At 41.3% G+C, this 24442-nt stretch overlaps 1 protein-coding gene across 6 annotated transcripts in view; it reads right to left on the reverse strand.

Moving 5' to 3' along the window:
• The window catches only part of Klhl32 (kelch like family member 32), a 265516-nt gene that overhangs the window by 65960 nt on the left and 175114 nt on the right, over positions 1-24442 (reverse strand). For all 6 annotated transcript variants that reach the window (XM_045154373.1, XM_045154372.1, XM_045154374.1 and 3 more), the window contains one exon: positions 23773-23988. In XM_045154373.1, the coding sequence (XP_045010308.1) occupies positions 23773-23988 (216 nt within the window). The remainder of the gene's footprint in view (positions 1-23772; positions 23989-24442) is intronic.

Here is a 24442-nt window from a genome sequence, read left to right on the forward strand (position 1 = left end):
ATGAGTGATAAAAATCTCCTCTTCTCCAGGATACAGACATCTGTGCACTAGAAACATTTTAAAGTAGAATTCTACAAAATGCCTACAGGTGACAAAGATAACCAAAATTAATTTCTGTTCCTTGTATTCAAGCCACAAGTTTTTATAACAGGGATAGTCTATCAATCTATTTTCAGAAAAAGCAAAAACGCAAAATGACATCTTATGTTAACAATTCATTGCTAAGCAATATAAACACATGCAGGTGGTGGTTTGAATGTAAATGGCTCCATATTCTCAGGTATTTAAAATTTTGTTAATTTTATTTATTTACTTGAGAGGGAGAGAAAGAGAAAGAGAAAGAGGCAGAGAGAGAGAGAGAGAGAGAGAGAGAGAGAGAGAGAGAGGGAGAGAGAGAGAGAGAGCATGCCAGAGCCTCCAGCTGCTGCAAACAAACTCCAGACTCATGTGCCACCTTGCACATCTGGCTTACATGGGTCCTGGGGGAAATCGAACCTGGGTCCTTCAGCTTTGCAGGCAAGCACCTTAACGGCTAAGCCATCTTTCCAGCCCAGGTATGTGTGTGTGTGTGTATATATATATATATATATATATATATATATATATATATATATGTATATATGTATATATATACACATATATATGTATGTATGTATATATATATATATATATATATATATAATTTTTTTTTTAATTAGGCTTCATCTTTCTCTTTGGCAGGCAGAGCTTTACTGGAGGAGGTGTGTCACAGGGGGGAGATCTTAAGTCCAGCACTAAGAAATATGTGGACAGCTCTGGCTGTTCTGCTCTTTGTTTATCTGCTATGGACATAAGATGAAGTGAGCCATATTATTCTGTCATAAGGAAGCTTTCCCTGGAATTTATAAACTTGAATCTGTAAGCTGCTTCTCGTTGGGTGTTTGTTCCAGCAATAGGAAGGTAACTACAGCAATGTGTGCATGGGACGGCACATGCACACAGAGGCTCATGTGAAGAGAGCTGGGCTATACCATGGTTTTGCTATGTGATTTTTTTTAATGGGGCGGAGCGTGTTTATTATGATAGGAAAGACTACTCCTTAGGAATTTTAACAAACAAGAACATTTTGCTGGGAGAACAAGACACTAGAATACAAAATTACAAGTGTTTTAACTCCAGGTCTGTCCCCAGCTCTGCCAAGGAGCAAGTGGAAAGACAGTTGAAGCAAACAGGCATCTGTGAAACTAGACTTAGAAACCCTACAAATCTGATTAAAATCTAAAACTTGTTTTGCTTTAAAAAATTTAATATATCAAAAGGCCTGCTTTAGTGACATGCTAAAATCCCACCAAAAAATAACCCCAACACCCCCTTGTCAGTAACAAAGTTGACCAGCCAACTCATACTTCCAAACCCACGTGTGGACAAGTGCGTGTGTGTCTTCTAGAGTTAGACACGGGGCTCAGAGACTGCAAGTAATGTGTACCTATCGCCTGCAAAAAATGGGCAGGGAAATCCTGGTAAAATGAGGAACAGTCCCAAATAACCAATTTTTCTAGTACTATGCTCCCCACTGCTACTTCCTTTACTTACAAAGGGGACCCTTGAACCAAATAATTTACCTCACATTTGGCACCCAGTGACCAGGATGTTTGTTTTCTTTAGAAAAACACACATATCCACAACCCTTATATAATTTTTTTGTTTTTACATTTAAATATAAAAATACTACTTTGCTTTGTATTATAAATGGAGGACCAAGCAGTAAAGAACTTTTCTTCTCTTAAGGTAGGACAGCCATCTGTTGTCACTGAGCTGCTGTTTGTGAAGGGTGTGGGTGGCTCCAAGCAAGAGAAACACAAGAGGTAAACTAACCCCCAGTTCTTGCTCTTCTCCTAACCTCCACTAGTGAGAGTTGGTTTAATCTTAAGAATTGAAGGAGACATGCCATCCTAAGTAGTCAGGCCTGCCCTTCCAGCTGTCCTTTAGAGGAAGTTCTCCCCTCCTTCACACGCTGCTTTGTGCGGAGGTGACATCTACCAGACAAGCTCACCTCCAGAGAGAAGCAGTCACCACCTTTCCCTGCGCCCACCCACACATTAGAAAGGAAGAAAACGGGGGCTGGGTACATGGAGATTAAGAACTTGACCCCTCTATCCTGACCAAGGAAAAGCAAGGTTCACTGGGCATGAGGAATAAAAAGACCTTGAAATCCCACTTTTGAGTAATGAGGATAATTAAGACACCAGGGACAGGGAGAGTTGCAGTGGGATGAAGAGCTGGGAAGGGCTCAGTCGCTGGAAGCATCGTCCCCTTAGTTTTTGTACCGGAAGGGCTCATCGCCAGTCTCGTTGAGATGGACGATGGCCTCTGTCACTGCCAAGGGGTTGCAGTTGGCAAAAGGGCACTGGTCTTCGAAATAACCCCTCTTCTCCTGGCCGACAGACCGGGGAATGCGGATACTGGCAATGAGGTTGGCAACACCGGCGGAAAAGTCATTGATGTTGGAGGTCTCGTGGAAGCCAGTCAGGCGCCGGGCATTGTCCAGGCCTCCCTTGGGATCGTAGGCATGGATGTGGTACTGGTGCTACTTGCTGAGTTTCTCAATGGCCTCCTCAATGTACTTCAGGCCATTCTCCTCCCGCATGGCCTTTGTGCTGAAGTCGGTATGGCAGCCTGCGCTGTTCCAGTTCCCAGGAATGGGCTTAGGGTCAAAGGCTGCTATCACGCCAAAGTCTTCACATACATGATGTAAGATCAAGCGGGCCACCAACAGGTGATCTCCCATGTGGATTCCTTCAAAGGGTCCAATTTGGAATTCCCACTGGGCAGGCATGACCTCGGCATTTGTTCCTGTGATCTTGACTCCGGCATACAAGCAGGCCCGGTAGTGAGCCTCCACAATGTCTCTGCCATAGGCCTTGTCAGCTCCCACGCCACAGTAATACGGGCCTTGGGGCCCAGGGAAGCCATTGGAAGGCCAACCAAAGGGGTGCCCATCCGTCCCCATGAGAGTGTATTCCTGCTCCATTCCAAAGCAGGGGTGCTGGTTGCTGACCATGCCCATGATCCGCTTACAGGTGTGCCTCAAATTGGTCTCGGCAGGCTTCTGATTATACTTGAAAACTTCACAGAACACCAGCTTGTTGGGATCCTTGCAGAAAGGGTCATGGAACATGGCAACTGGGAGGAGGTACATGTCACTGTTGGAGCCTTCAGACTGGAAAGTGCTAGAGCCATCAAAATTGCATTCCAGCAACTCTTCTACACACTTGGGCTCACAGTCCAGGGTGCGGGTCTTGCAGCGCAGCCCTTCTCCAGTACCATCCATCCAGACATACATGGCTAGGGTTTTCTCGCCCTGAGGCAGGGCCATGTACATCTGCTTGATGCCTTTGTTCAAGTTGGAACTTGCTGAGGTGGCCATGGTGGAAGGCGTTCTGGGCGGCCGCGGGCCAGCGGGAAGGAAGGTGGGCAGGCGGCGAGAGCTTTGGAGAGAGCGTGCGGAGAGGAGATTGGTGTACGGTTCAGACGCTGCGCTCGGCTCCCATTCTCAGCTCTGCCTGCTATGTGATTTTTCATAATCCTTGGAAAAAAAACTTTGATCATATTCTATTATCTAACCTAATAATATATCTGTCATACAAATAAAATAATCTCAACCAAAGAACACACATGTTAAAATTCTAAGGAGACTTCTTTGGGGTACTATCTATTTAGAATTCCAGAATATGCTCTCACACAGTAAAAACATTTTGTACATTTTTCACACATAAATTATTTAGTAAGATAGGGCTGTGTAGATAGCTCAGCAGTTAAAGGTGCTTGCTTGGTTCAGTTCCCCAGTACCCACAGCAAGCCAGATACATGAGTGGTGCATGTATCTTGAGTTTGTTTACTGCATGCAATGAGGATGCATTTTAGGGGTGATGTCAGCTGAAATAGACAGGGGAGTCCTAATAACTATTTTCCACCACTAATTGGTATGTGTCTATAGAAGTAAATGTGGCACAATGAAAATGAGAGACTGGCTAGCAAGGGCTAAAGACGTAGCTAAGAGAGAGTAAACTTGCTTAGCATGTGCAAGGCCCTGCATTAGATCCCTGATGCCACACACAATTTCTATAACAATGTTGGGAATTTGGGAGAAACATAAACACAGAGACTCAGTTTCATCCTCTGTAAAATAAAAATGACTCTTGGGCTGGAGAGATGGCTTAGCGGTTAAGCGCTTGCCTGTGAAGCCTAAGGACCCCGGTTTGAGGCTCGGTTCCCCAGGTCCCACGTTAGCCAGATGCACAAGGGGGCGCACGCGTCTGGAGTTCGTTTGCAGAGGCTGGAAGCCCTGGCGCGCCCATTCTCCCTCTCTCCCTCTATCTGTCTTTCTCTCTGTGTCTGTCGCTCTCAAATAAATAAATAAAAAATTAAAAAAAAATGACTCTACTGTGTCATGGGGTTGAATAGAAGACTATGAGTGAAATAATACATGACAAAATGCTTGGTAAGCCAAGACATTTGGACAGTATACAGAATGATGGCAATGTGGCAACAGAGGTGAATTTATTCTTTTACAAGTAATTTTTGGGTTTTTCCTTATTTAGACAGGCAAAGAAGGACAGTGAGAAAGAGACAGAGAGAGAGAATGGGCATGCCAGGACCTCCAGCCACTGTAAATGAACTACAAATGCATGAGCCGCCATGTGCATCTGGGTTACGTGGGACCTGAGGAGTTGAATTCAGACTAATGTTTTTCTACAACACCATATTACTCTATGTTGCCATAAACTTTGAGACCACTGTAGATCCCAAGATACACAGTGTTAACTACTTCACCTATGGTCATGTGACCATACAGCATTCAGTACAGCTAGCCCTTAGGTAGATTCTATGTCCACACAAATGAATCCATGAATTCCAGCTCAGTAATTCAAGCTGTGTGGTTTGTTGAATCTATCTATAGTCACAGAAGCAAGTGTAAATAAATAAGAAGCAAGAGAGCACGGGAGGGAGAGAGAAAGAGAGAGAGAGAGAGAGAGAGAGAGAGATTTCAATTTAATTGTTTCTGAATAATATGTCTTTACTTGGCTTAGGTCTTTTATTTAAGAGCTATTTGAATTCTTGTCCACGTGAATCCCCTCAAATCTTAACTTCATTAACTTAATGGTAAGGAAAAATACATATAAACTAACTCATTGGTTTGAGAAATTTAAAATAGTAACTGTTTAAACTGATTACTTCTCTTTTTTTGACCTGTGGGGAAATGATATAACCATGACTTTTTTAGTTGTTTTTTTTTTTTTTTCCACTTATCCATTCCTTACATTCTTGAGCATTCACCATGTTCCAGTACCATATTTGACAGGAAAGATTGTAACAGTTCTCATACATGTATCCTCACTTGCCAATCACTTCTAAGTCTATGAGTACCTGAAAACTCAGGCTCACTAGTGATTTGAGTATCAAGTCAAGTATCTTGATATGTCTCTGGAAAATATATTTGTGGAATTTGAAATTAGGGCAGCAAATCCTTCAAACATAGAAATTTCAATGTTTTAGACCTGAGTTTCGGACATGCAAGAACTTTAAAAAACTGGGCTTTTACTTATTTAGAGAGGCAAACAAGGTCAGTGAGAAAGACAGAGAGAGAGAGAATGGGCATACCAGGGCCTCCAGCCACTGCAAATGACCTACAGATGCATGTGCTGCCATGTGTATCTGGCTTACATGGGACCTGGGGAGTTGAACCTGGGTCCTTAGGCTTTGCGGCAAGTGTCTTAATTGCTAAGCCATCTCTCTAGCCCAAGAACCAACTTTCCATGGCATAATTTCTCTGGTGTTTTAAATAATTCTGGCAAATTCATAAAATGAATGAATTTAAGGGTTGGGGAGATGGTTCAGTGGTTAACGGCACTTGCTTACAAAACCTGCTGGCCCAGGTTCAATTCCCCCATACACATGTAAATCCAGGTGCAGAAAGTGGCACATGTGACTTGAGTTCTTTTGCAGCTGCAAGAGACCTGTTATGCACCCCCTCTTAAATACATAAATAAATAATTTAAAAATGGTTTAGGGCTGGGCATGGTGGCACTCACCTTTAATGTCAGCACTCAGGAGACAAAGGATAGGAGGATCGCTGTGAGTTCAAGGCCACCTTGAGACTACGTAGTGAATTCCAGATCAGCCTGGGCTAGAGCAACACCCTACTTGGAAAACAAACAACAAAAAATGTTATGGTTTAAAAACTGTTGAATTTGCAAACATGCTCTAGAGTGTTCTGAGTATTTCAAGCCTTTCCAAACTTCTCTGTGAGCTGGCTTGTAACCAGTGAACTGACAGTGGGGCCTCTGTGAACTGGTCTGTGACTGGGGAGCTGACAGTGGGGTCACAGGCAGATCCCCGCCTGCATTCGTTGACAGGATGGCCTACTGGACCTCACAAGCTCAAGCAACTGACCTACATCATGGACACAGAGACAGTCAAATCTCTCCCACAAGTGACTTGATGATGAGAGTAGTTGCTCAGGAAAGAAGACACATGTGTGTTTTCAATGAGGCAGCTTCCACAGAAAAAGAAAATCCTCACAGGTCACATTACACATTTCACTGAGAAGTATGAGTGCCACAGACTGGCGTGGGGAAACCAGGACTAAACATTGTCACACTGTCAGCACCAGAGCCCATTCAAGGGGATGGAGCATGGAGCCATGCCAGTGACAGGGCTGAGGAAGGGAGACAGGGCCTAGGCTGTCAGCTGGTGACAAAGGAGGGCCACTCAGTGATCACCTTCACTGTGTGAATTTTAGACTGCGTACTATGCTAGAAGAGCATATTTCACACTGTATTCTCTAACTCACTTCATTGTACTACAGACAAGCTCCCCCCCGTAAGAAGACACATTCTTCACCAGAATAATCAGAGACTTTCATATTTTATAACCAAAATAGAAATTTCAAAGGAGATTTAGACCACTAAACAGTTCATCAGATAAAAGTGTTTAAGGGTGCTGGATGGATCAAATGAGTCAAAACAGAAATCAGGTATAGAGAAAGAAGCAAACCAGCAGACAGAATGGGAAAGGGCTTCGTTTAGGAAGGAAGAAGTGGCCTAAGGTGCCCAGCCTGCAATGTTCATGCAAGAAAGATGTTATGTGAAGAGATGGCCCTGAGGAGGAGAACCAGCACCACAGTCTGCAAATATGTGTGACAGAAGAGGGGACCTCAATGGCTATAAGAGTTAATGAAACAGTGGCTATTCCGAAGCTAATCTGTAGGGAAGATGAGGCAAGGCTGTGCTTGATCCTGGTGAGCAATCTGCAGGTGTTTGTTGAGCAGAGCCCATAGGAGTCCACTCTGGGGCAAGCACAGATCTTGGACTTCACCATAATGTCACAAGGAAGAGCAAAGGGGACATCAAAGGTGAAGGTATAGAGACTGAAGAAGAAAAAGGAACAGAAATTGCCCCAGTAGCTGAGTCCAGTCCTAGAGCAGATCAACTTGCAGCACAGGCCAGGCAATGCAGTGTTGGTCCTTCAGGGGAGCACTGCAGTGCAGAGAGCTGTGTCAAGAGTGAAGGAGCCTCCCGAGGGCTCTATTTTGCAGATGAGTTCTCCATACTTCCATATAAAGAGTGCAAAGTTTGGAGTGAGGGGAATCAGAACCTATTGAAGACTTAGACCAATACCATCTTAAACTCATGAATTATTTTTCCGGTAAGAAGAAATGGCAACTGCCTAAGCTTCATTACCTTGTACTGTGGATCTATAAAATCATTCATTTTCAGAGACAACACAAGGTAATATTAAAATTAAACCTCAAAATACTAAAAAAAAAAAAACCTATTGATTGATTTGATTGGCACATTTCTCCCCTAACTACGTTTCACTTCATTGTTATTGCTAAAAACAAGCTGTAACTAGTCAATAATTTTGTGAAGCATCCCTGCAAGCTACTTTATCCATGTAGTCCACTGAGCTGAACAAAAATAGCCCTTTGTGGCTAGTGTGGTGAAGAATCTGCTGTGACCATATACATATATATGTGCACCTGTATATACACACATACGTATAATATTCTTGTTTTCTATTAAATAGATTTTAAATGTACTGTTGCTTCAATAGGGCTACATTAAAACAGTAACTGGATGCAAAAGTTTGATTCACTTTTGGAGCCTCAGGTGAGCCTAAATCATTACCTAATAACTTTCTTTAGTATTCAAACAGCTTTTTAAAGCCAGAAATAAATAATATGAAGATAGAACACCTGAACTAAAATTATGAAGCTGCTCTTTTAACACTTCTAGACTTACTTGCTTTACAATGTCCAAGACTAAGCAGAGCCCTCCCAGACATCTACATGTGAAACACTGTAGAACAGAAACAACAGGTTTTCTTTGTACTTTTGCATTTGCTGTAGTTTACTTTTAGGTATGCATAAGACTCATTATGACATGATCTACATATTGTAAATACCAGCGCAATTAGATGCTGGCAATGTTTTCACCTTTATGAGGTACAAGATGAGGAGGTGGATTCACGCAAATTAAAAACTGCAACTTTTGGCTGGAAAGACGGCTCTGCAGTTAAGGAGCTTTCCTGTAAAGCCTAAAAATTCAGGTTTGGTTCCCCAGTACCCGTGTAATGCCAGGTGTATGAAGTGGCACATATATATATAGAGAGAGTTTGTTTGCAGTAGCTAGAGGCCCTGGTGTACCCATTTTCTCCCTCTCTCTCTTTCTGTTTGAAAATAAACAAAAATATTTTTTTAAAAAACAACCTTAACCTGTCTCTTTCCCTGTCAGCCCTTTCTCCATGCTTTTTAGGAAGGAAAAGGAGTAAGATGCTGTTCTTGGAAACAGGACTTTGACAGACATGTGAGGCAGGCTAGTGAGAGAACCAGCAAGGCAAAGTAGCCTTCAGTTCCCACTCTGCACAGCGCCACTTCACTGCATCTGCTGGAGGGTGTCACAGACAGACCACACTGGCCCAGGCATTCCTGCCATTCAGACCGCCCCACTGCACAAGCCAAGTAGAAACATTTGCTCTACTGGAAGGCAGTGATAAGGTTGGATTTTTAAAGTTTCCATTTTTAAGTGAAAATGAAAGAAAAATGCTCCTCTGGATGTGCTGTGCCTTTGAGCTCCATTTGAAAAAAGGAAAAAAAAAGGCAGAGAAAGCTGCTGTGAAGGTCATCGAGTGAAAGAACTTCCTCAGGGCACAGAATAAATTAAATCCTAAGGAAAAAAATAAAATGTGATTTCCAGAGTGTGAGGCACAAACTCCAAATGACAATGATTGACAGCCAAACTATATCCGTGCAATATCCAAGACTGCACGTTCTCATTTACCTCAGTGTAGCCAGCAAGCGCCCATTAAACATCCGTCTGATGCCCAAATTAACCTTCTTGGCAAACTGAAAGAGGCACAAACTATCATAATCAACCTTTCATTATCACAGCAGCCTCTAGTTAAAGGGTCAGAATAATTGTGCCATCAGAGCCCTGATTGTTTTCAATCAACAGACGGCTGGAGTGACAGCTCCGTGATGGAGCAGTCTGATGAAACCGCACCAGGCCTAATCAGAGCAGATGAAAGGAAGGCATGATTGGTGCAAATGAACAGTCGTGCCTCTCCTTTTCATTTACAATCTGAAATTACTCTTAAATTTGTGGGTTTTTTTTCTCCCTTATGAGCACAACTGAAAGAATGTTTGACTTATTATGAGTTCTGACCGTGCAGAGTTACAAAACACAGGTAGGGTTAGCAGCTGAGTCTTTAAGTGGGTATTCAGTGTAATTCTAACAAATTCACTCTTGAAAAGCACAAAATGACTAAAAAGGCATCCAATGACCCAACCTCTCCATGCTGTTTGATTAACAGACCCGTTTATTCTGCTGGCATAGACGCTGAGAGGATCCGGCATGCCCTCTACGTGTATTCTCTCAGCCCACGGCTCGGCTCACTGCAGTACTGGTTCCCCGAGTCCAAATCCTCACTGCTACCAAGCAATAGTGAGAGCAACACAGCGAGTGTTCAAAGGAGTTCTGTTCATCAATAAGGACATCAAAGAACTGGTTTTGGCTAAGAACCTGAGCTTCCACAGTGGTAAGAAAGAGGCCAGAACCCACTAACCCAATGCTGATCTCAAAGGACATCTACAGAAAAGAAATTGAGAATTCTATGTTGGGGTGAGCTAAATTTGGCATTAAGGGATTTAAAGAAAATTGAAATAGCATAAGGTTATATTTACATAGTTGCTTTTCTTATGTGTAGATATGAACACATCTTAAAATTTTAATGAGGAGGAATAAGAAAAAGCTTCTAACTTCTAATTTCTTTGATTTTGAGATAAACTAGTGACTTAACCATGGGGATACTATATCAGTACTACAAAACAAAGGGAAGTCTTTTAGCTGCAGACATTAGCATGCAGTGTTATAGACTCAGTGATATTATTTAATCTTTCAGGATTTCAGCATTTGGAACAACAACCTTCTGGATTGTTCTTTCAGTACTATGGTTGCTGGCTGAGGATTTGGGTAGTTTTTTTTGAACATCTTAACTCAAAAGTTTAAAGACAACATAAGCTATTTTATTTGCTCAATAGTATGTTGGGATGATCCAATAAAGGTATATAACTTACAAAATAAAAAGAAGAGTTTTTTTTTTTTTTAAAGATAGGTTTTCCATGCAACAGTAATTTTTTTTCCTGAGGGCTAAAACTCCCTTAAAGGTCAATTATGCACCAGAATGTACACAATCTACATAGTTCTACCTGTATGGAGATAGACTCCAGGGACCAGATGGGCAGTTCTGTCATGACTCTCAGTAATATATTTTGTCTGATACTTTGAAGCCAATTTTTAAAAGAAGATACCTGGCAAATAGTTCAAACACATATATTTCCCAAATCCATCCATGCTCCCCAGCACTTTCTCAAGTTTCAACTTCTTCAGCCAGTGTACTCATAAACATCTCCATAAAGCTTCCTCAAGGACACACATGTTATCATTTCCTATGGAGTGTGCTGCAGCCAAGTTCGCATTGCAGAAAACTCCTGACCAAGAGTACCTTATGGGAAGAAATGGTTTATTTTGGTTTACAGACTCAAGGAGAAGCTCCATGATGGCAGGGGGAAACAATGGCATGAACAGAGGGTGGATATCACCCTCACATCAACATCAGGTGGACAACAGCAACAGCAGAGTGTGCCAAACACTGGCAAGGGGAACTTGGTTATAATACCGATAAGCCCACCCCTAATAATACACTGCCTCCAGGAGGCATTAATTTCCAAATTTCTATCAGCTGGAGACCTAGCATCCACAACACCTAAGTTTATGGGAACGCCTGACTCACACCACCACAGAGTGAGTTCTCTCAGTCTGAGGTTGGCTTCTGATAGCATGATGTCCTCCTGTCAATAAAGTACTTTGCATGTGGGTTAAGTGGGGCTGGATTCAGGATCCCAACCACTCATAGTTTTTTGTTTGTTTGTTTGATTTGTTGAGATAGGGTCTCATTCTAGCCCAAGCTGACCTGGAATTCACTATATAGTCTCAGGGTGGCCTCAAATTCATGGTGATTCTCCTACCTCTGCCTCCCTAGTGCTGGGACTAATGGCATGTGCCACCACACCTAACCACCCATGAAATTTTATATAACACTTCTTCATGGGTTTACAAAGTAGTAAAGTAAAAACAAATCAGTTAGGGTAAGTTTCTATTCTAAGCCCCAGAATCCAAGGAGTGTGGAATGAGTCATTCCAAAGCAGTACATAGTCCCTTCACATGAGATGAGACACAAAAAAGTACTCTTCAGTGGCCCTGTCAGAACAGATGAGTCACCTCTTAGTTTACTGTAGTATTTGTCCTTTTCTGGACCTGGATGGAGCATCATTCACTCCCAAGACTGTCTGGTCCCTGCAGTGGGCAGAGCAAGAGATCCCCTAGCCTTTACATCCAGCCTCACCTCTCAGCCAGAGAGGGACATCAACATGTACTGGCCTCTAAGCTAAGCATCATCCTTTCTAGATGAGAGTTTTAGTTTTACTCTCAGCTGTGAGTAATTTCCCATTGTGATTGGCTGACTTATAGTCAATTTAGTATAATTAATGCCCAATTACATTGTAATTCACACAGAATTACAAATTAAAAGCTATATTAAGAGCAAATGAATTAATCAAAATTAATGATATTATGCTCACTTGTTTAAAAGTGTTAATAAGATGGGTCTTTCTAAAACATTTAAACTTTATCACACCATCCATCACTCCTTTAATTACCTGATTTCCTTGTGTGGCCAGATGAGCTAGCATTTCTCATCAACAAGAACACACACTAAGAAGATATTTCCACCGTCCTATGTGGAGGGCTCTCTTAGCTGTTGAAAATCAATCATGTCAGTGTCACCTGCCAATACTGACTTGTAACACAAAAGGAGGGGAATTATGCTAAAAAAAATTGGTATTGATCTTTAGAAACCATGAAACCACACCCAAAGAACTTATCCCTTTGGTTATGCTTTCTCCATCTGAACCTAGTGGCAGTGCTGCCTCATATGACACAATGGTGGTGGTGTAGCAAGGAGAAGAATATCCCCCACTGAATCATAACTCTACACTGTGGACACAAAGCAACACAAAGCAACCTTTCCCAACTGTGATCTTAGAAGAGACAGTTTTCCAAGTGTGTTGAGTCCAGATGTTCCTCCTCCCCTGTGCTCATACAATCTAAGTGAGTATCCACTACTGGGCTACAAATCAACTGGTGTCAAGATGATCTTTATTTTCACTTATAGCAAAACTCATGGAGGTAGAGTGAGGGAAATAGCATATAAAAATATCAATAGTAAACAATAAATTCTGAGGCTTTTTACAGAAATGTCTTTTAAAGATAAACAATTCTAGAATTTCAGGGCCACACTTCAGAGTTCTGATGTCCTCTCTAGAACACAGCACTAGGAAAGCTCTATGGTCTGGTATGGACAAGGGGCATAAGCACCATGACCATTCAACTAGCTTGAGACTGCAGGACAAGACCTATAGGTCCACTTGTCTTAGAAAGCGACTATCATTTATCAATGTCAATAAATTAATGTTTTCCTCCCTTTCTTTTAAACCTCATATCTAAGATGTAATCTACCTGTCAATTTCTGCTGCATAAATTTCTAAAATTTCAACATACTGAGCATAAAATGAAGATGCAATGATTAATCATTTCCATTTCTTCCACACAATTTCTAGTCCCAGTGAGGGACAACAGCTTACAGACTTTCTGCCACACAGTCTGTGTCACTGCAGCAGAAATAATGGCACCAGGTTCTCTTTTACACAGATTCAAATCTCCTGATAGGATTTTCAGCCTTCATTTCCTGCTTTCACCTGTATTCTGAAGGCATGAAGATGGATTTCCCTGTACTGAAATTCTATGTCCATTCTTCTTAATCTAGAGACCTAATCCTTTCAACTATGATCAAAAAGAGACTCCTAGCCATACTTTCCTCTACTACTTTTATCAGAGTCATTTTTTTCAGCGTTCCCCAAAGTTGTACACAAGTAAGAATGAAAGCTACTAATTCATTAGACAATGTCTTTGCTGGCTCACTCATTACAGAGTAAGACATAAAAACCTTGACTTGCAACATGAAGGAGGTACTGAGAGGTCCTTTCCTGGAAGCATGGTGAGGAACTAGGTATATTTCAAGAGAAAACAGTGAGGTCTTCATTGAAACTTATATTTTAAAATGATTCAATCACTGGACTTCTTTAAGCACGGGTTTCCTCACTAGTTAAAATCTAAATAAAACTGCCCTCATCAACCTTACCAAGGCTGATAGATTCAGATGAAATGATGTATGAAAATTCATTAAAATATGAAGCTCATGAGGCTTAGAAGAATTCTTGTTATTATTGATGGACTTCTGTGCCTGCCTCAGGGTTCCTACCTCATATAAAGCTTATGGTTGGGTTTTATTTTTAAATCCCTGATAACCCAGGTAGTAGCAGTATTACTGCAGGCCAACAATGCATAAGTAATATTCTCCAGCCATCCTTTCCCTTCTCACAGCAGCAACAAAAATATCAGCTTGGAAACAACATGAATCACAATGAAAATTAAAAGCAGAGAACATAAATATGTCATATCTCATAAATCACCTTGTTGTTCTGTTGTGTGCAATTCTTAAAGTAAAAAGAAAGAAAAAGGACTATTAACCCAGGGGAACAGCAGCACATGAGTGCAAGTTGGGTCTCCTGCGGTTTCTGATAACGACTGTCCCTCACAGCTACCTGACAAGGCATGGTGCTGGGGATTAGTGTAGCACAAGCACAGTCCCTCTGAGATGGATGTGCTAGGTGTCTCACAAAGATGCACAGCCCAGACAAATGGCAAAGCCACCAGTCAAGCTAGCCAGAGATGGGTCTCACAGAGCATGTAGATCATGAGGAAGGACTGAACAGTGATGGCTTCAAGCTGCAAGCCAGGAAAACAGCAGGATTCCTCCATGTCCAGCTGAAGGCCTTAGAAGATGAAACATGCCCAGAGCAGCACTATTTGTGATGCAAAGGAGTCAATGTTTATTCTCTTTACTAACATCTAGTAAGAAATTGACACTATTCTCATCACAATTTGTGATGAGAAAAAAAGGGGGGGGGCTGGAGAGAAGACTTAGCAGTTAAGGTACTTGCCTGTGAAGCCTAAGGACCCAGGTTTGATTCCCTGGTACCCATGTAAGCCAGATGCACAAGGTGACACATGCATTTGGAGTTTGTTTGAAGTGGCTAGGGCCTTGGTGCACCCATTCTCTCTATCTGCCTTTTTCTCTCTCAAATAAATACGTCATATATATATATATATATATATATATATATATGTATGTATGTATTGGGGGGGTGTTCGAGGTAGGGTCTCACTCTAGCCCAGGCTGACCTGGAATTCACTATGGACTCTCAGGGTGGCCTAGAACTCATGGAAATCCTCCTACCTCTGCCTCCCAAGCGCTGGGATTAAAGGCATGCGCCAACATGCCCGGCTGTAAAATACTTTTTAAAAAATGTTTTTTATGTAGCTAGGAGGAAGTGTAAGAAGTTTCAGAAAGAAAATTCAGAAGTGTTTCTCTATCTGCTTCTTTCTCCCTCTCACACACAAATAAATAAATAAAAATTTAAAAAGCACTGTAGAGATGTCTTACCAGTTATGGTACTTTCCTGCAAAGCCAAAGGTTTCAGGTTTGATTCCCCATTATCCACATAAGCCAGATGCACATGGTGGCACGTGTCTGGAATTTATTTGCAATGGCTGGAGGCCCTGATAAGCTCAGTCTCTCTCTCAAGCTGCCTCTTTCTCTCTCTCTTATAAATAAATAAATAAGTGGTACATATTTGATTAGCTGACGGAATGACAAGAGTGTGTGTAATGAGATATCATGAATATGCCATGCAAGTGCTTATCTGGATAAAAAGTCTAGTAACAATAGTATCATGCATGTGTGAATCAAGTTTGAAGAATGATGAGAAGATGGTGAAAGATTATGATTTGTTAGAGGTAAAGTTCTTGGGCTATTTTATTCCATTTCTAGTACCAAAATCCATGTGTTTCAAATGTGAATTCTAGTAAAAGAATTTTGGGCTTACATTACCCTGATATTCTTACTCATTTGACTTGGGCTGTAACCCATGGGTTGGACAAATTTTCCAAAGGGGCACTAAAGCAAAGGCAAAGGGGCACTAGGTAATGTGGAACTGTCCAAACCTTCCACAGAAGCTGTGTCATTTCAACATGTCCCAGTGTATTCCTTTAGGAGGGATTCAGGCAGAGGGGGGAGGACAAGCGGAAATTTCCACATTAGACACAGCATGATCCAGGAGAGCAGGGTCCTGCTGGTTCTTCCCATACTGAGTACACAGCACCCACCCCACAGTGAGCAGCAGCAGAACACCATAGAGTTTGGCCAGGCAGAGGAAGGAGTACCTCATTAACTGTCGGTCATGAATGAAGAGAATGAATGAGTCACATGCCGGGACAGAAGTAGCAAGATGATGCAAACATGAAGGGAAACAGAAACCTTAATGCTTAATCTGTGGCCATTACACCAGGTAAACAGAATGGTCAGCATTTTTTCCTTTTCCTCCTCTTCATTCTATCTTTCTTCTCACAGTCCAAGGGATTAGAACAAGGCCCTCATGCATGCTAGGCAAGCATTCTACCACTGAGATATCCCCTATCCCAAATACTTCCATCTTTTTTTGTTTGTTTGTTATTCAAGGTAGAGTTTCACTCTCTAGTCCAGGCTGACCTGGGATTCTCTATGTAGTCTCAGAGTAGCCTTGAATGCACAGTGATCCTCCTACCTCTGCCTCCTGAGTGCTGGGATTAAAGGTGTGCACCACCATGCCCAGCTCTTTCCAAAATTTTAAAGAAAAGTATTAATTTGATGAATTTTTTGTGTCCATTACTCCTGTGCATTTAGAAGCCATGGACCAAAGTGAATAAATCCTCAGAATTACAAGACATGAGTTTCATTATATATGTTTCCTCATTCACATCACTGGGCAACAATAACTCAATCATAAATGCAGGAGCACTCTCAAAACTGTGAGGTGATATTCAGATCAGAACCTTGCATTCACTGTTTGAAGCTCTTGCTTCTCCATGACATCTCTAAACAGTATACTTGGGTCAATTTATCATCTAAGACAGAAGTTGTGTACATCACTCCTGTCCTCCACTTTCCAACTATAAAGAGACACAGTAGCTTCCTGTTGGTTTTAACTTCTGTGATTCCTTTTAAGGAAAATGGCTAAATCAAACTGTACTGTGTGTGATTCTGTACTACAGATAAAAGTGCTTTTAAAAAGCTTGTCAAGGACTGGAGAGTTAAACACAGTTAAACGCTTGCCTGTGAAGCCTAAGGACCCTGGTTCAAGGCTCAATTCTCCAGGACCCACATTAGCCAGATGCACAAGGTGGTGCACGCGTCTGGAGTGCGTCTGCAGTGGCTGGAGGCCCTGGCGTGCCCATTCTCTCTCTCTCTCTCTCTCTCTCTCTCTCTCTCTCTGCCTCCTTCTCTTTCTGTCACTCTCAAATAAATAAATAAAAATGAACAAAAAAATTTAAAAAAAGCTTGTCAACAGCATAAAAACACTGCATCTGAGGTTAGTGACCATTCTAAATAATATATGATTTGCATTTCCAGAGATGCAACTTTCCAGTAAATATAAGGAAAAGTTTGGACTTTGACAGGTCTAATTCATTTTCTATACCACCTTTCCTAGAATGAATACTGCCTTATATAGGGCCAGTAAGAGGTATATCTAATTATCCATTCAATACATTTTAATATGAAAACTACTGTCTTTATTATTTATAAAGTATAATACAACAATATGACATATACAATGTTAACATTAAATGTAGAAGCAGACTGCTCAGTCAGAGACAATTGTAACCAGAATTGTTCCCTAGCTCAAATGAGATGATATATATGATAATCCCTCATAGGAGTTAGGTAGGAGGCTACTTCAAACCCAAGGTTAATAAAGGAAGAAAAGTATTGTCCATACAGAATAACTGCTGCTCACTAAAAGTTTGAAACTCTTAGTAAATTAATAACTAAAGAAACGCTGGGTGTGGTGGCACATGCCTTTAATCCCAGCACTTGGGAGGCAGAAGTAGGAGGATTCCCGTGAGTTCGAGGCCACCTTGTGACTCCATAGTGAATTCCAGGTCAGCCTGGGCTAGAGTGAGACTCTACCTCGAACCCCACCCAAAATAATAATAATTTTTAAAAATTATTTTTTATATGCAGAGACTAAGATGAAATAAACTTAACAAGTCAACATTTTTATTAAATATTTTAAAGAATCTAACTTCCAACAGCATGTCTTAACACATCAAGTGTCAAGAAACTTTCACTTTTAACATACAGTATCAAGAAATTTTCACTTCTATTTTCCAAATATCATTTTTTTTTGATTTTTGTTTATTTTTATTTATTTATTTGAGAGTAACAGACAGAGGAGGAGAAAGAGAGAGAATGGGCACACCAGGGCTTCCAGCCACTGCAAACGAACTCCAGATGCATGCGCTTTCTTGTGCATCTGGCTAATGTGGGTCCTGGGGAATCGAGCCTCGAACCAGGGTCCTTAGGCTTCACAGGCAAGTGCTTAACCACTAAGCCATCTCTCCAGCCCTCATTTTTGTTTTTATTATTTCATAGATATTTATTTATTCCAAATTACTTGACAACTATGTATTGAATATATTAAAGGTAGATGCTACGATAAATTGATACACACATTGCATAATGACAACCACAGTCTAATTAATTAACATTCATTATCACCCCTGTTGTTTATTATATCTTCAGAACATAAGTAATAATACTAATATTATTGGTATTAATGGTTAAAATAATGAGTTCTTCTCATTTGGGGTGAGGCCTAAAAGGAAAGTGAAGTTAGCAAGCCTATCTCTACTTTTTGCCTTAGAGAGACAGACATCTTAGCTGCTCAGGAAATATTATTAGTGGGGGCAGCTACATCTTCTTCTACTTACTCTAGCCTAGGAAAATAAGCTATATCCAGACTATTTCAATAAACTGTTCTGTAGAATGTGAACAGCTCCACTTTAGTCTGAATAAAGCAGATCTGAGGTTGACAAATATGAAGGTTAAATGTGGAATGTTCCCATAGTCTCATGTGGAGGTTGAATGTGGAATGTTCCCATAGTCTCATGTGGAGGTTGGATGTGGAATGTTCCCATAGTCTCATGTGTGGAGGTTGGATGTGGAATGTTCCCATAGTCTCATGTGTGGAGGTTGAATGTGGAATGTTCCCATAGTCTCATGTGTGGAGGTTGAATGTGGAATGTTCCCATAGTCTCATGTGGAGGTTGAATGTGGAATGTTCCCATAGTCTCATGTGTGGAGGTTGAATGTGGAATGTTCCCATAGTCTCATGTGGAGGTTGAATGTGGAATGTTCCCATAGTCTCATGTGTGGAGGTTGAATGTGGAATGTTCCCATAGTCTCATGTGGAGGTTGAATGTGGAATGTTCCCATAGTCTCATGTGTGGAGGTTGAATGTGGAATGTTCCCATAATCTCATGTGGAGGTTGGATGTGGAATGTTCCCATAGTCTCATGTGGAGGTTGGATGTGGAATGTTCCCATAGTCTCATGTGTGGAGGTTGGATGTGGAATGTTGCCAATAGTCTCATGTGTGGAGGTTGAATGTGGAATGTTCCCATAATCTCATGTGTGGAGGTTGAATGTGGAATGTTCCCATAATCTCATGTGGAGGTTGGATGTGGAATGTTCCCATAGTCTCATGTGGAGGTTGGATGTGGAATGTTCCCATAGTCTCATGTGTGGAGGTTGAAAGTGGAATGTTCCCATAGTCTCATGTGTGGAGGTTGAATGTGGAATGTTCCCATAGTCTCATGTGTGGAGGTTGGATGTGGAATGTTCCCATAGTCTCATGTGTGGAGGTTGAATGTGGAATGTTCCCATAGTCTCATGTGTGGAGGTTGGATGTGGAATGTTCCCATAGTCTCATGTGGAGGTTGAAAGTGGAATGTTCCCATAGTCTCATGTGTGGAGGTTGGATGTGGAATGTTCCCATAGTCTCATGTGTGGAGGTTGAATGTGGAATGTTCCCATAGTCTCATGTGTGGAGGTTGAATGTGGAATGTTCCCATAGTCTCATGTGTGGAGGTTGAACGTGGAATGTTCCTCAAAGCCCCATGTGTTTTCAATACACAATCCCCAGGTGGTGGCAGTTTGAGAGGTGGAGCCTTATTGTAGGAGGTATGTTGCTCTGGGTGGGCTTAGAGTTGCTTCAGCCAAATCCTCTTGTCAACAGGATTTCAAATCAGTCTTGTTGCTTTTTTGCCATCTTCTATGGAATGATGTGATGTCTAGCTTCTTCTCTACCATCCTCTCTCTGCCAGTATTATATGGCTTCTCAAGGGTATAAGGGGAAAGAAATCCTTTCCTTCCATCAGTTGCTTTTGGAAAGTCTTGTTTCAGCTCTATGATGGTAACTATAACAGACAGGCAGACACTGAACCTTTCTAAGAAATCTGTAACTAGCAATAATTCCTGAGAAAATGGGAATGGGTCTAGTGCATGGGAGTGGATTAGTCTTTGTAAGTTTTGTTTTTTTTTTTAAGAAGAGCTCCCTTTTTTTGGCTATTTATTTATTTAAAATCATTTGACTACTAAGCATTATTATTATAATGCATATATTAAAGTATACACCATGATGAACCAATGTATACACATGAGTAATACTACCTCAGTCAAATGAATAACTGAAACTTTGTACACTTTGCCAGCATTGTCTTATTTCTTTCATCCCACACTCCTTTTCCTGCTCAGGAGTCTATATGTTCAGTCTAACAGCAGATACTTAACAGAACTCTATTGAAACAAGTAAGTCCTCAGTCAGAGATAAACCATGAAACCAAAATAAAACTCGTAAAGACTTGCCAGGTAACAAATAAGAGTGACCTCATGCCCATAATTCCAAACGATCAGCTCTTTTTTGTTCTTTTTTGCTCACGTATCTCCTCTTTCTTTGAACCCAGTAACCAATTAAGTGGCTTTCATTTTGAGCTCGAGAAAACATTGGTCTTGATGTATACAACCAACCTGTTGGTCCATACTGAGCTGAATTAGAAAACAAAAACTTTGAAAGTCCTTCTATGTCCTTATACATGGATGATAAATGTGGTACAAATCTTCATCTTACCTCTGAAAACATCATGAAGAATTAGCAGACCAAGTAAGGAAATAGGGAAAACTTTGCCTGAGAAAAACCAAAAAGTCCTCGTAGAGAGAAGAGGATTACAGTTTAAATAGATAAAATGGAAAAATAACACAGAGATACAAAGACATAATCTTGGGAGAAATCACAGATCCACAGAATGGCTACTGAAGCTTGAGGCACACTTTATCAAGGGAAGAGACTGAGTACAGGTCAGCAGAAAAAGTTTAAAAAAAGTTTGTTTACTGAGGATACTTTAAAAAGTTTTAAGGGAATAAGATCAAAATATATTATACACACGTATGAAAATGTCAAAATTGATAAAAATGTTCTTATGACAGGTCTTCAGAGTTAGAATGGTAAGTAATTAAAATAAGACCTTTTACTTGAAAAAGGGACTGTCCCAGATTACTCTATCAGTGAGCAATGGAACAGCCACCTAGGTAAATGTGTTGTGACTGTGTGCTCACCTAAGCTACGCTGCACATATTAATCAAACAGCAGTACCCCTCCATCCGCTTTTCTATTACCTGCCCTACTCTATGCCAGTTTTCTTTTTCTCCCCACACCCCTTGCCTCAGTGTTCTTTACAAAGTGGGATGGGGATTTGTCAAAGTCAATGAGCACTTTATTACAGTGAGGATGCTCTGTAATGAACAATTCAGCTCTTTAATGAGATTCTGTAGATCTGTCTCCAGACTGTCTGTCAAGTTTCACTTCTATAAAGCACCCTGACACTAATCCTCTGGCATACCCAATCTTCACCCTGGGCTGAATATGAGATTCTTCCATGGTATATTGCATTACTAGTATAACCTCAGCAAAAGATGATGAACTTAACTATACTTGAGGCAATATAGTTGGTCTGATTTGATTTTCCTCTACTGAATGTGAGGGAATTACTTATTTACTAAGATAAAGCAAAAACAGTTTCTTATTGCCTGCTGAATGCTTAAATTGATAATATTTTATCTGAGTCTTTTAACTCTTCCTTGAGGACCAGGTCTAAAAGGACGTCTAGCCTGTGTCAGAAATGAGTCTCTACAACCCTCTATTCCTGTATCAGTAGTCGTCAGACAGGCGATGGTGAAGACTTAAAGTGTACAGGATGGAATTCTCTTGACACTCAGACATCTTCACATTACATGTCACTCTCTGGCAGTGCCTCCAACCATGTCACAATAAGAGAAACATGTCACAAGGATGGTCTCAAAGCTCAATTTTGATAGAAAAAAATTAAATGCAGAATACATTCTGTGTCTTTCTTTTTTCCTTGGGAAGTGAAGAAAATCTGTCTATTTCACCCTTAGAATTGGCCAAGGCAAATGAAGATATATGTATGAGAGAGAGAGCTACAGATTACTGAAATCCCTGCCAGAAACACATCTGTATGTTCAACCTCGGCTTGAGCAAACATTCCCACAAATACCCACGAAGCAGCAAAAATTGATGTCTTTTTTTTTTTAATCAAGACTCGCAGAGAGATGTGGACAGACTCAGATTTGAAGATAGGCTGTGTTCTTTACACCTGAGCTAAGAACAAATACCTCATTTCGTTCATCTGGGAGGTGAAGGTGGACGCAGCCATTCCTTTTGTTTTGTTTTGTTTTTCGAGGTAGGGTCTCACTCTAGCCCAGGCTGACCTGGAATTCACTATGGAGTCTCAGGGTGGCCGCGAACTCATGGCAATCCTCCTACCTCTGCCTCCCAAGTGCTGGGATTAAAGGCATGTGCCACCACCACACCCGGCTTGGACACAGCCATTCTTAAGGCCTACTGTGATAACAACTCGATAACACTTCAAATACCTGGGACAAGACTGGCTTTTCATCTCTTATTTTCAATAATAAAGAGGAAAGTGGCTGATTAAAGAAATACAAAGAAGGATGAAGAGATGGCTTAGCAGTTAGGGTGTTTGCCTGTGAAGCCTAAGGGGCCCAGGTTAGATTCCCCAGGACCTACATAAGCCAGATGCACAAGGTAACACATGCACCTGGACTTTGTTTGCAGTGGCTAGAGGCCCTGGGGCATCCATTCTCTCCCTCTCACTGTCTCTCTTTCTCGCTCTCAGTTAACTAAAAAAAAATAATAATAATAAAGAAGGTAGGCATTAGGAAAAGTATCAGTAGAATCAGGTGATCGATAATTATAGCAGTGCATGATGCAGTTGAGCCAGAGTTCAAGTATTCTCTGAATGTGTTTGATAAGATATGCAGTATTTAATATCTCAACAGCAAATAGAACACTGAAATTTCCCTAATACTATGCAAATTGCCATTTTTTAGATGACAGTGAGATTCTGCAGGCATGACATTCCAGGTAACACAATGGCTAGGCAGTGTGTCAGACTGAGCCACAGAGGGGAAGAAGGAAGACAGGCTCTGCTGGCCAAAGGCTCCAGGTAGACCACATGATGACAGTCACTAGACATGAGCAAGAGAGGGTTCAAACTAAAGATCAACTTCCAAACAGTCATCCTCCTGTCTCCTAGACAAAGCAGTGATAAGGCTCTATGTCCTGCAAAAAGGCAGGGCTGAAGAAAATTATAGCAATGCAAAAAGAACCTAAATGAAAGGTTTACCTAAGTTTGGTGCAAGACCTGCATTGAATAATTTATGGTCTAAGAGACTCTTTGTTGCAATTAAGAAATGTTTCTCAATGGTTTACAGAAAGCCCCTGAGTTTATTTTGATTTTACTGGCTTCAAATATGTATATCACTTTACAATCCATTCTTCTCATACTTAAAAAAAAATTTTAAGAGGGGAAAACATCATTTTTTTTCCCCTGAAGAACCAAGGATAGGGTCTCAGTAATGTCACCTGTGGTCCTGAACTGAGCTGCAAAGTCAGTCAGCTGTGGACATGAGCCTGTAGGGCTGGTATCCACCAATCACTTTCCCACTAAGGGAGTGAGAACTATTAAGATATCAACCCCACTCAGGCAAGCCAGGTCAAATCATGGTTGCCACTCTTCCATCACCTTCTAGTCATGACAAACCTTGTCTGTGAAGAGGCCCCTCTGGGCACCCTTACCTGCCAGATTTGCTCCTCGCTCAGGGAGGTCAGGCGGTCACTCTTCAGCACCTCCTGCAGCAGGCAGTAAGGCAGTGTGAGCACGTCTTCTGGGCGGCTTTTCAGCAGTTCAGAGAGGTGTTTCACCAGGAAATCAACCACTGCCTTCTCCAACAAAGTGAGGTTAAAGAGGTCAGCAAGTCTGTACAGATCCAAGTAATTAAAGCTATTTAGTTCCTGGGTGCCAAAAACATAAAAACGAAGAAAACACCTCTTAGAAACCAGCAAAGTGTAGGCAAGAAATCCAGACTGACTCACTAAGCTTTTCATGACAGGTGGGAGAAATGGGGCTGTTAACACTACAGCGTGGGGACCTGAGCGAAGAGCCATTGTTCCAGAACCCATCCTTTTCCTTATTTCCTTCTCTTGAAACGCATACACTTAAGTCCATCTTGAGAGGGATTTGCTGAAAGGGCTTCCTGGTTTCATTGGCTGGGATGCTGCTTTGAACTTACTTGGAGCATTATACCAAGGACCATCGCTTCTTCCCCTCTCACCCTCCACAGCTCTCCTTTTCAACTAACGCTGGTATTCATGGTTAAATACAAATGGAAAGAGAGACTAAGTTTGTATTTTTCTTCAAGCTTCAGACTATGTCTTTAAAAAATAATTGCCCATCCTGGTTTAATAA

The sequence above is a fragment of the Jaculus jaculus genome, chromosome 7, assembly GCF_020740685.1.
Source record: "Jaculus jaculus isolate mJacJac1 chromosome 7, mJacJac1.mat.Y.cur, whole genome shotgun sequence".
Lineage (NCBI taxonomy): Eukaryota > Metazoa > Chordata > Mammalia > Rodentia > Dipodidae > Jaculus > Jaculus jaculus.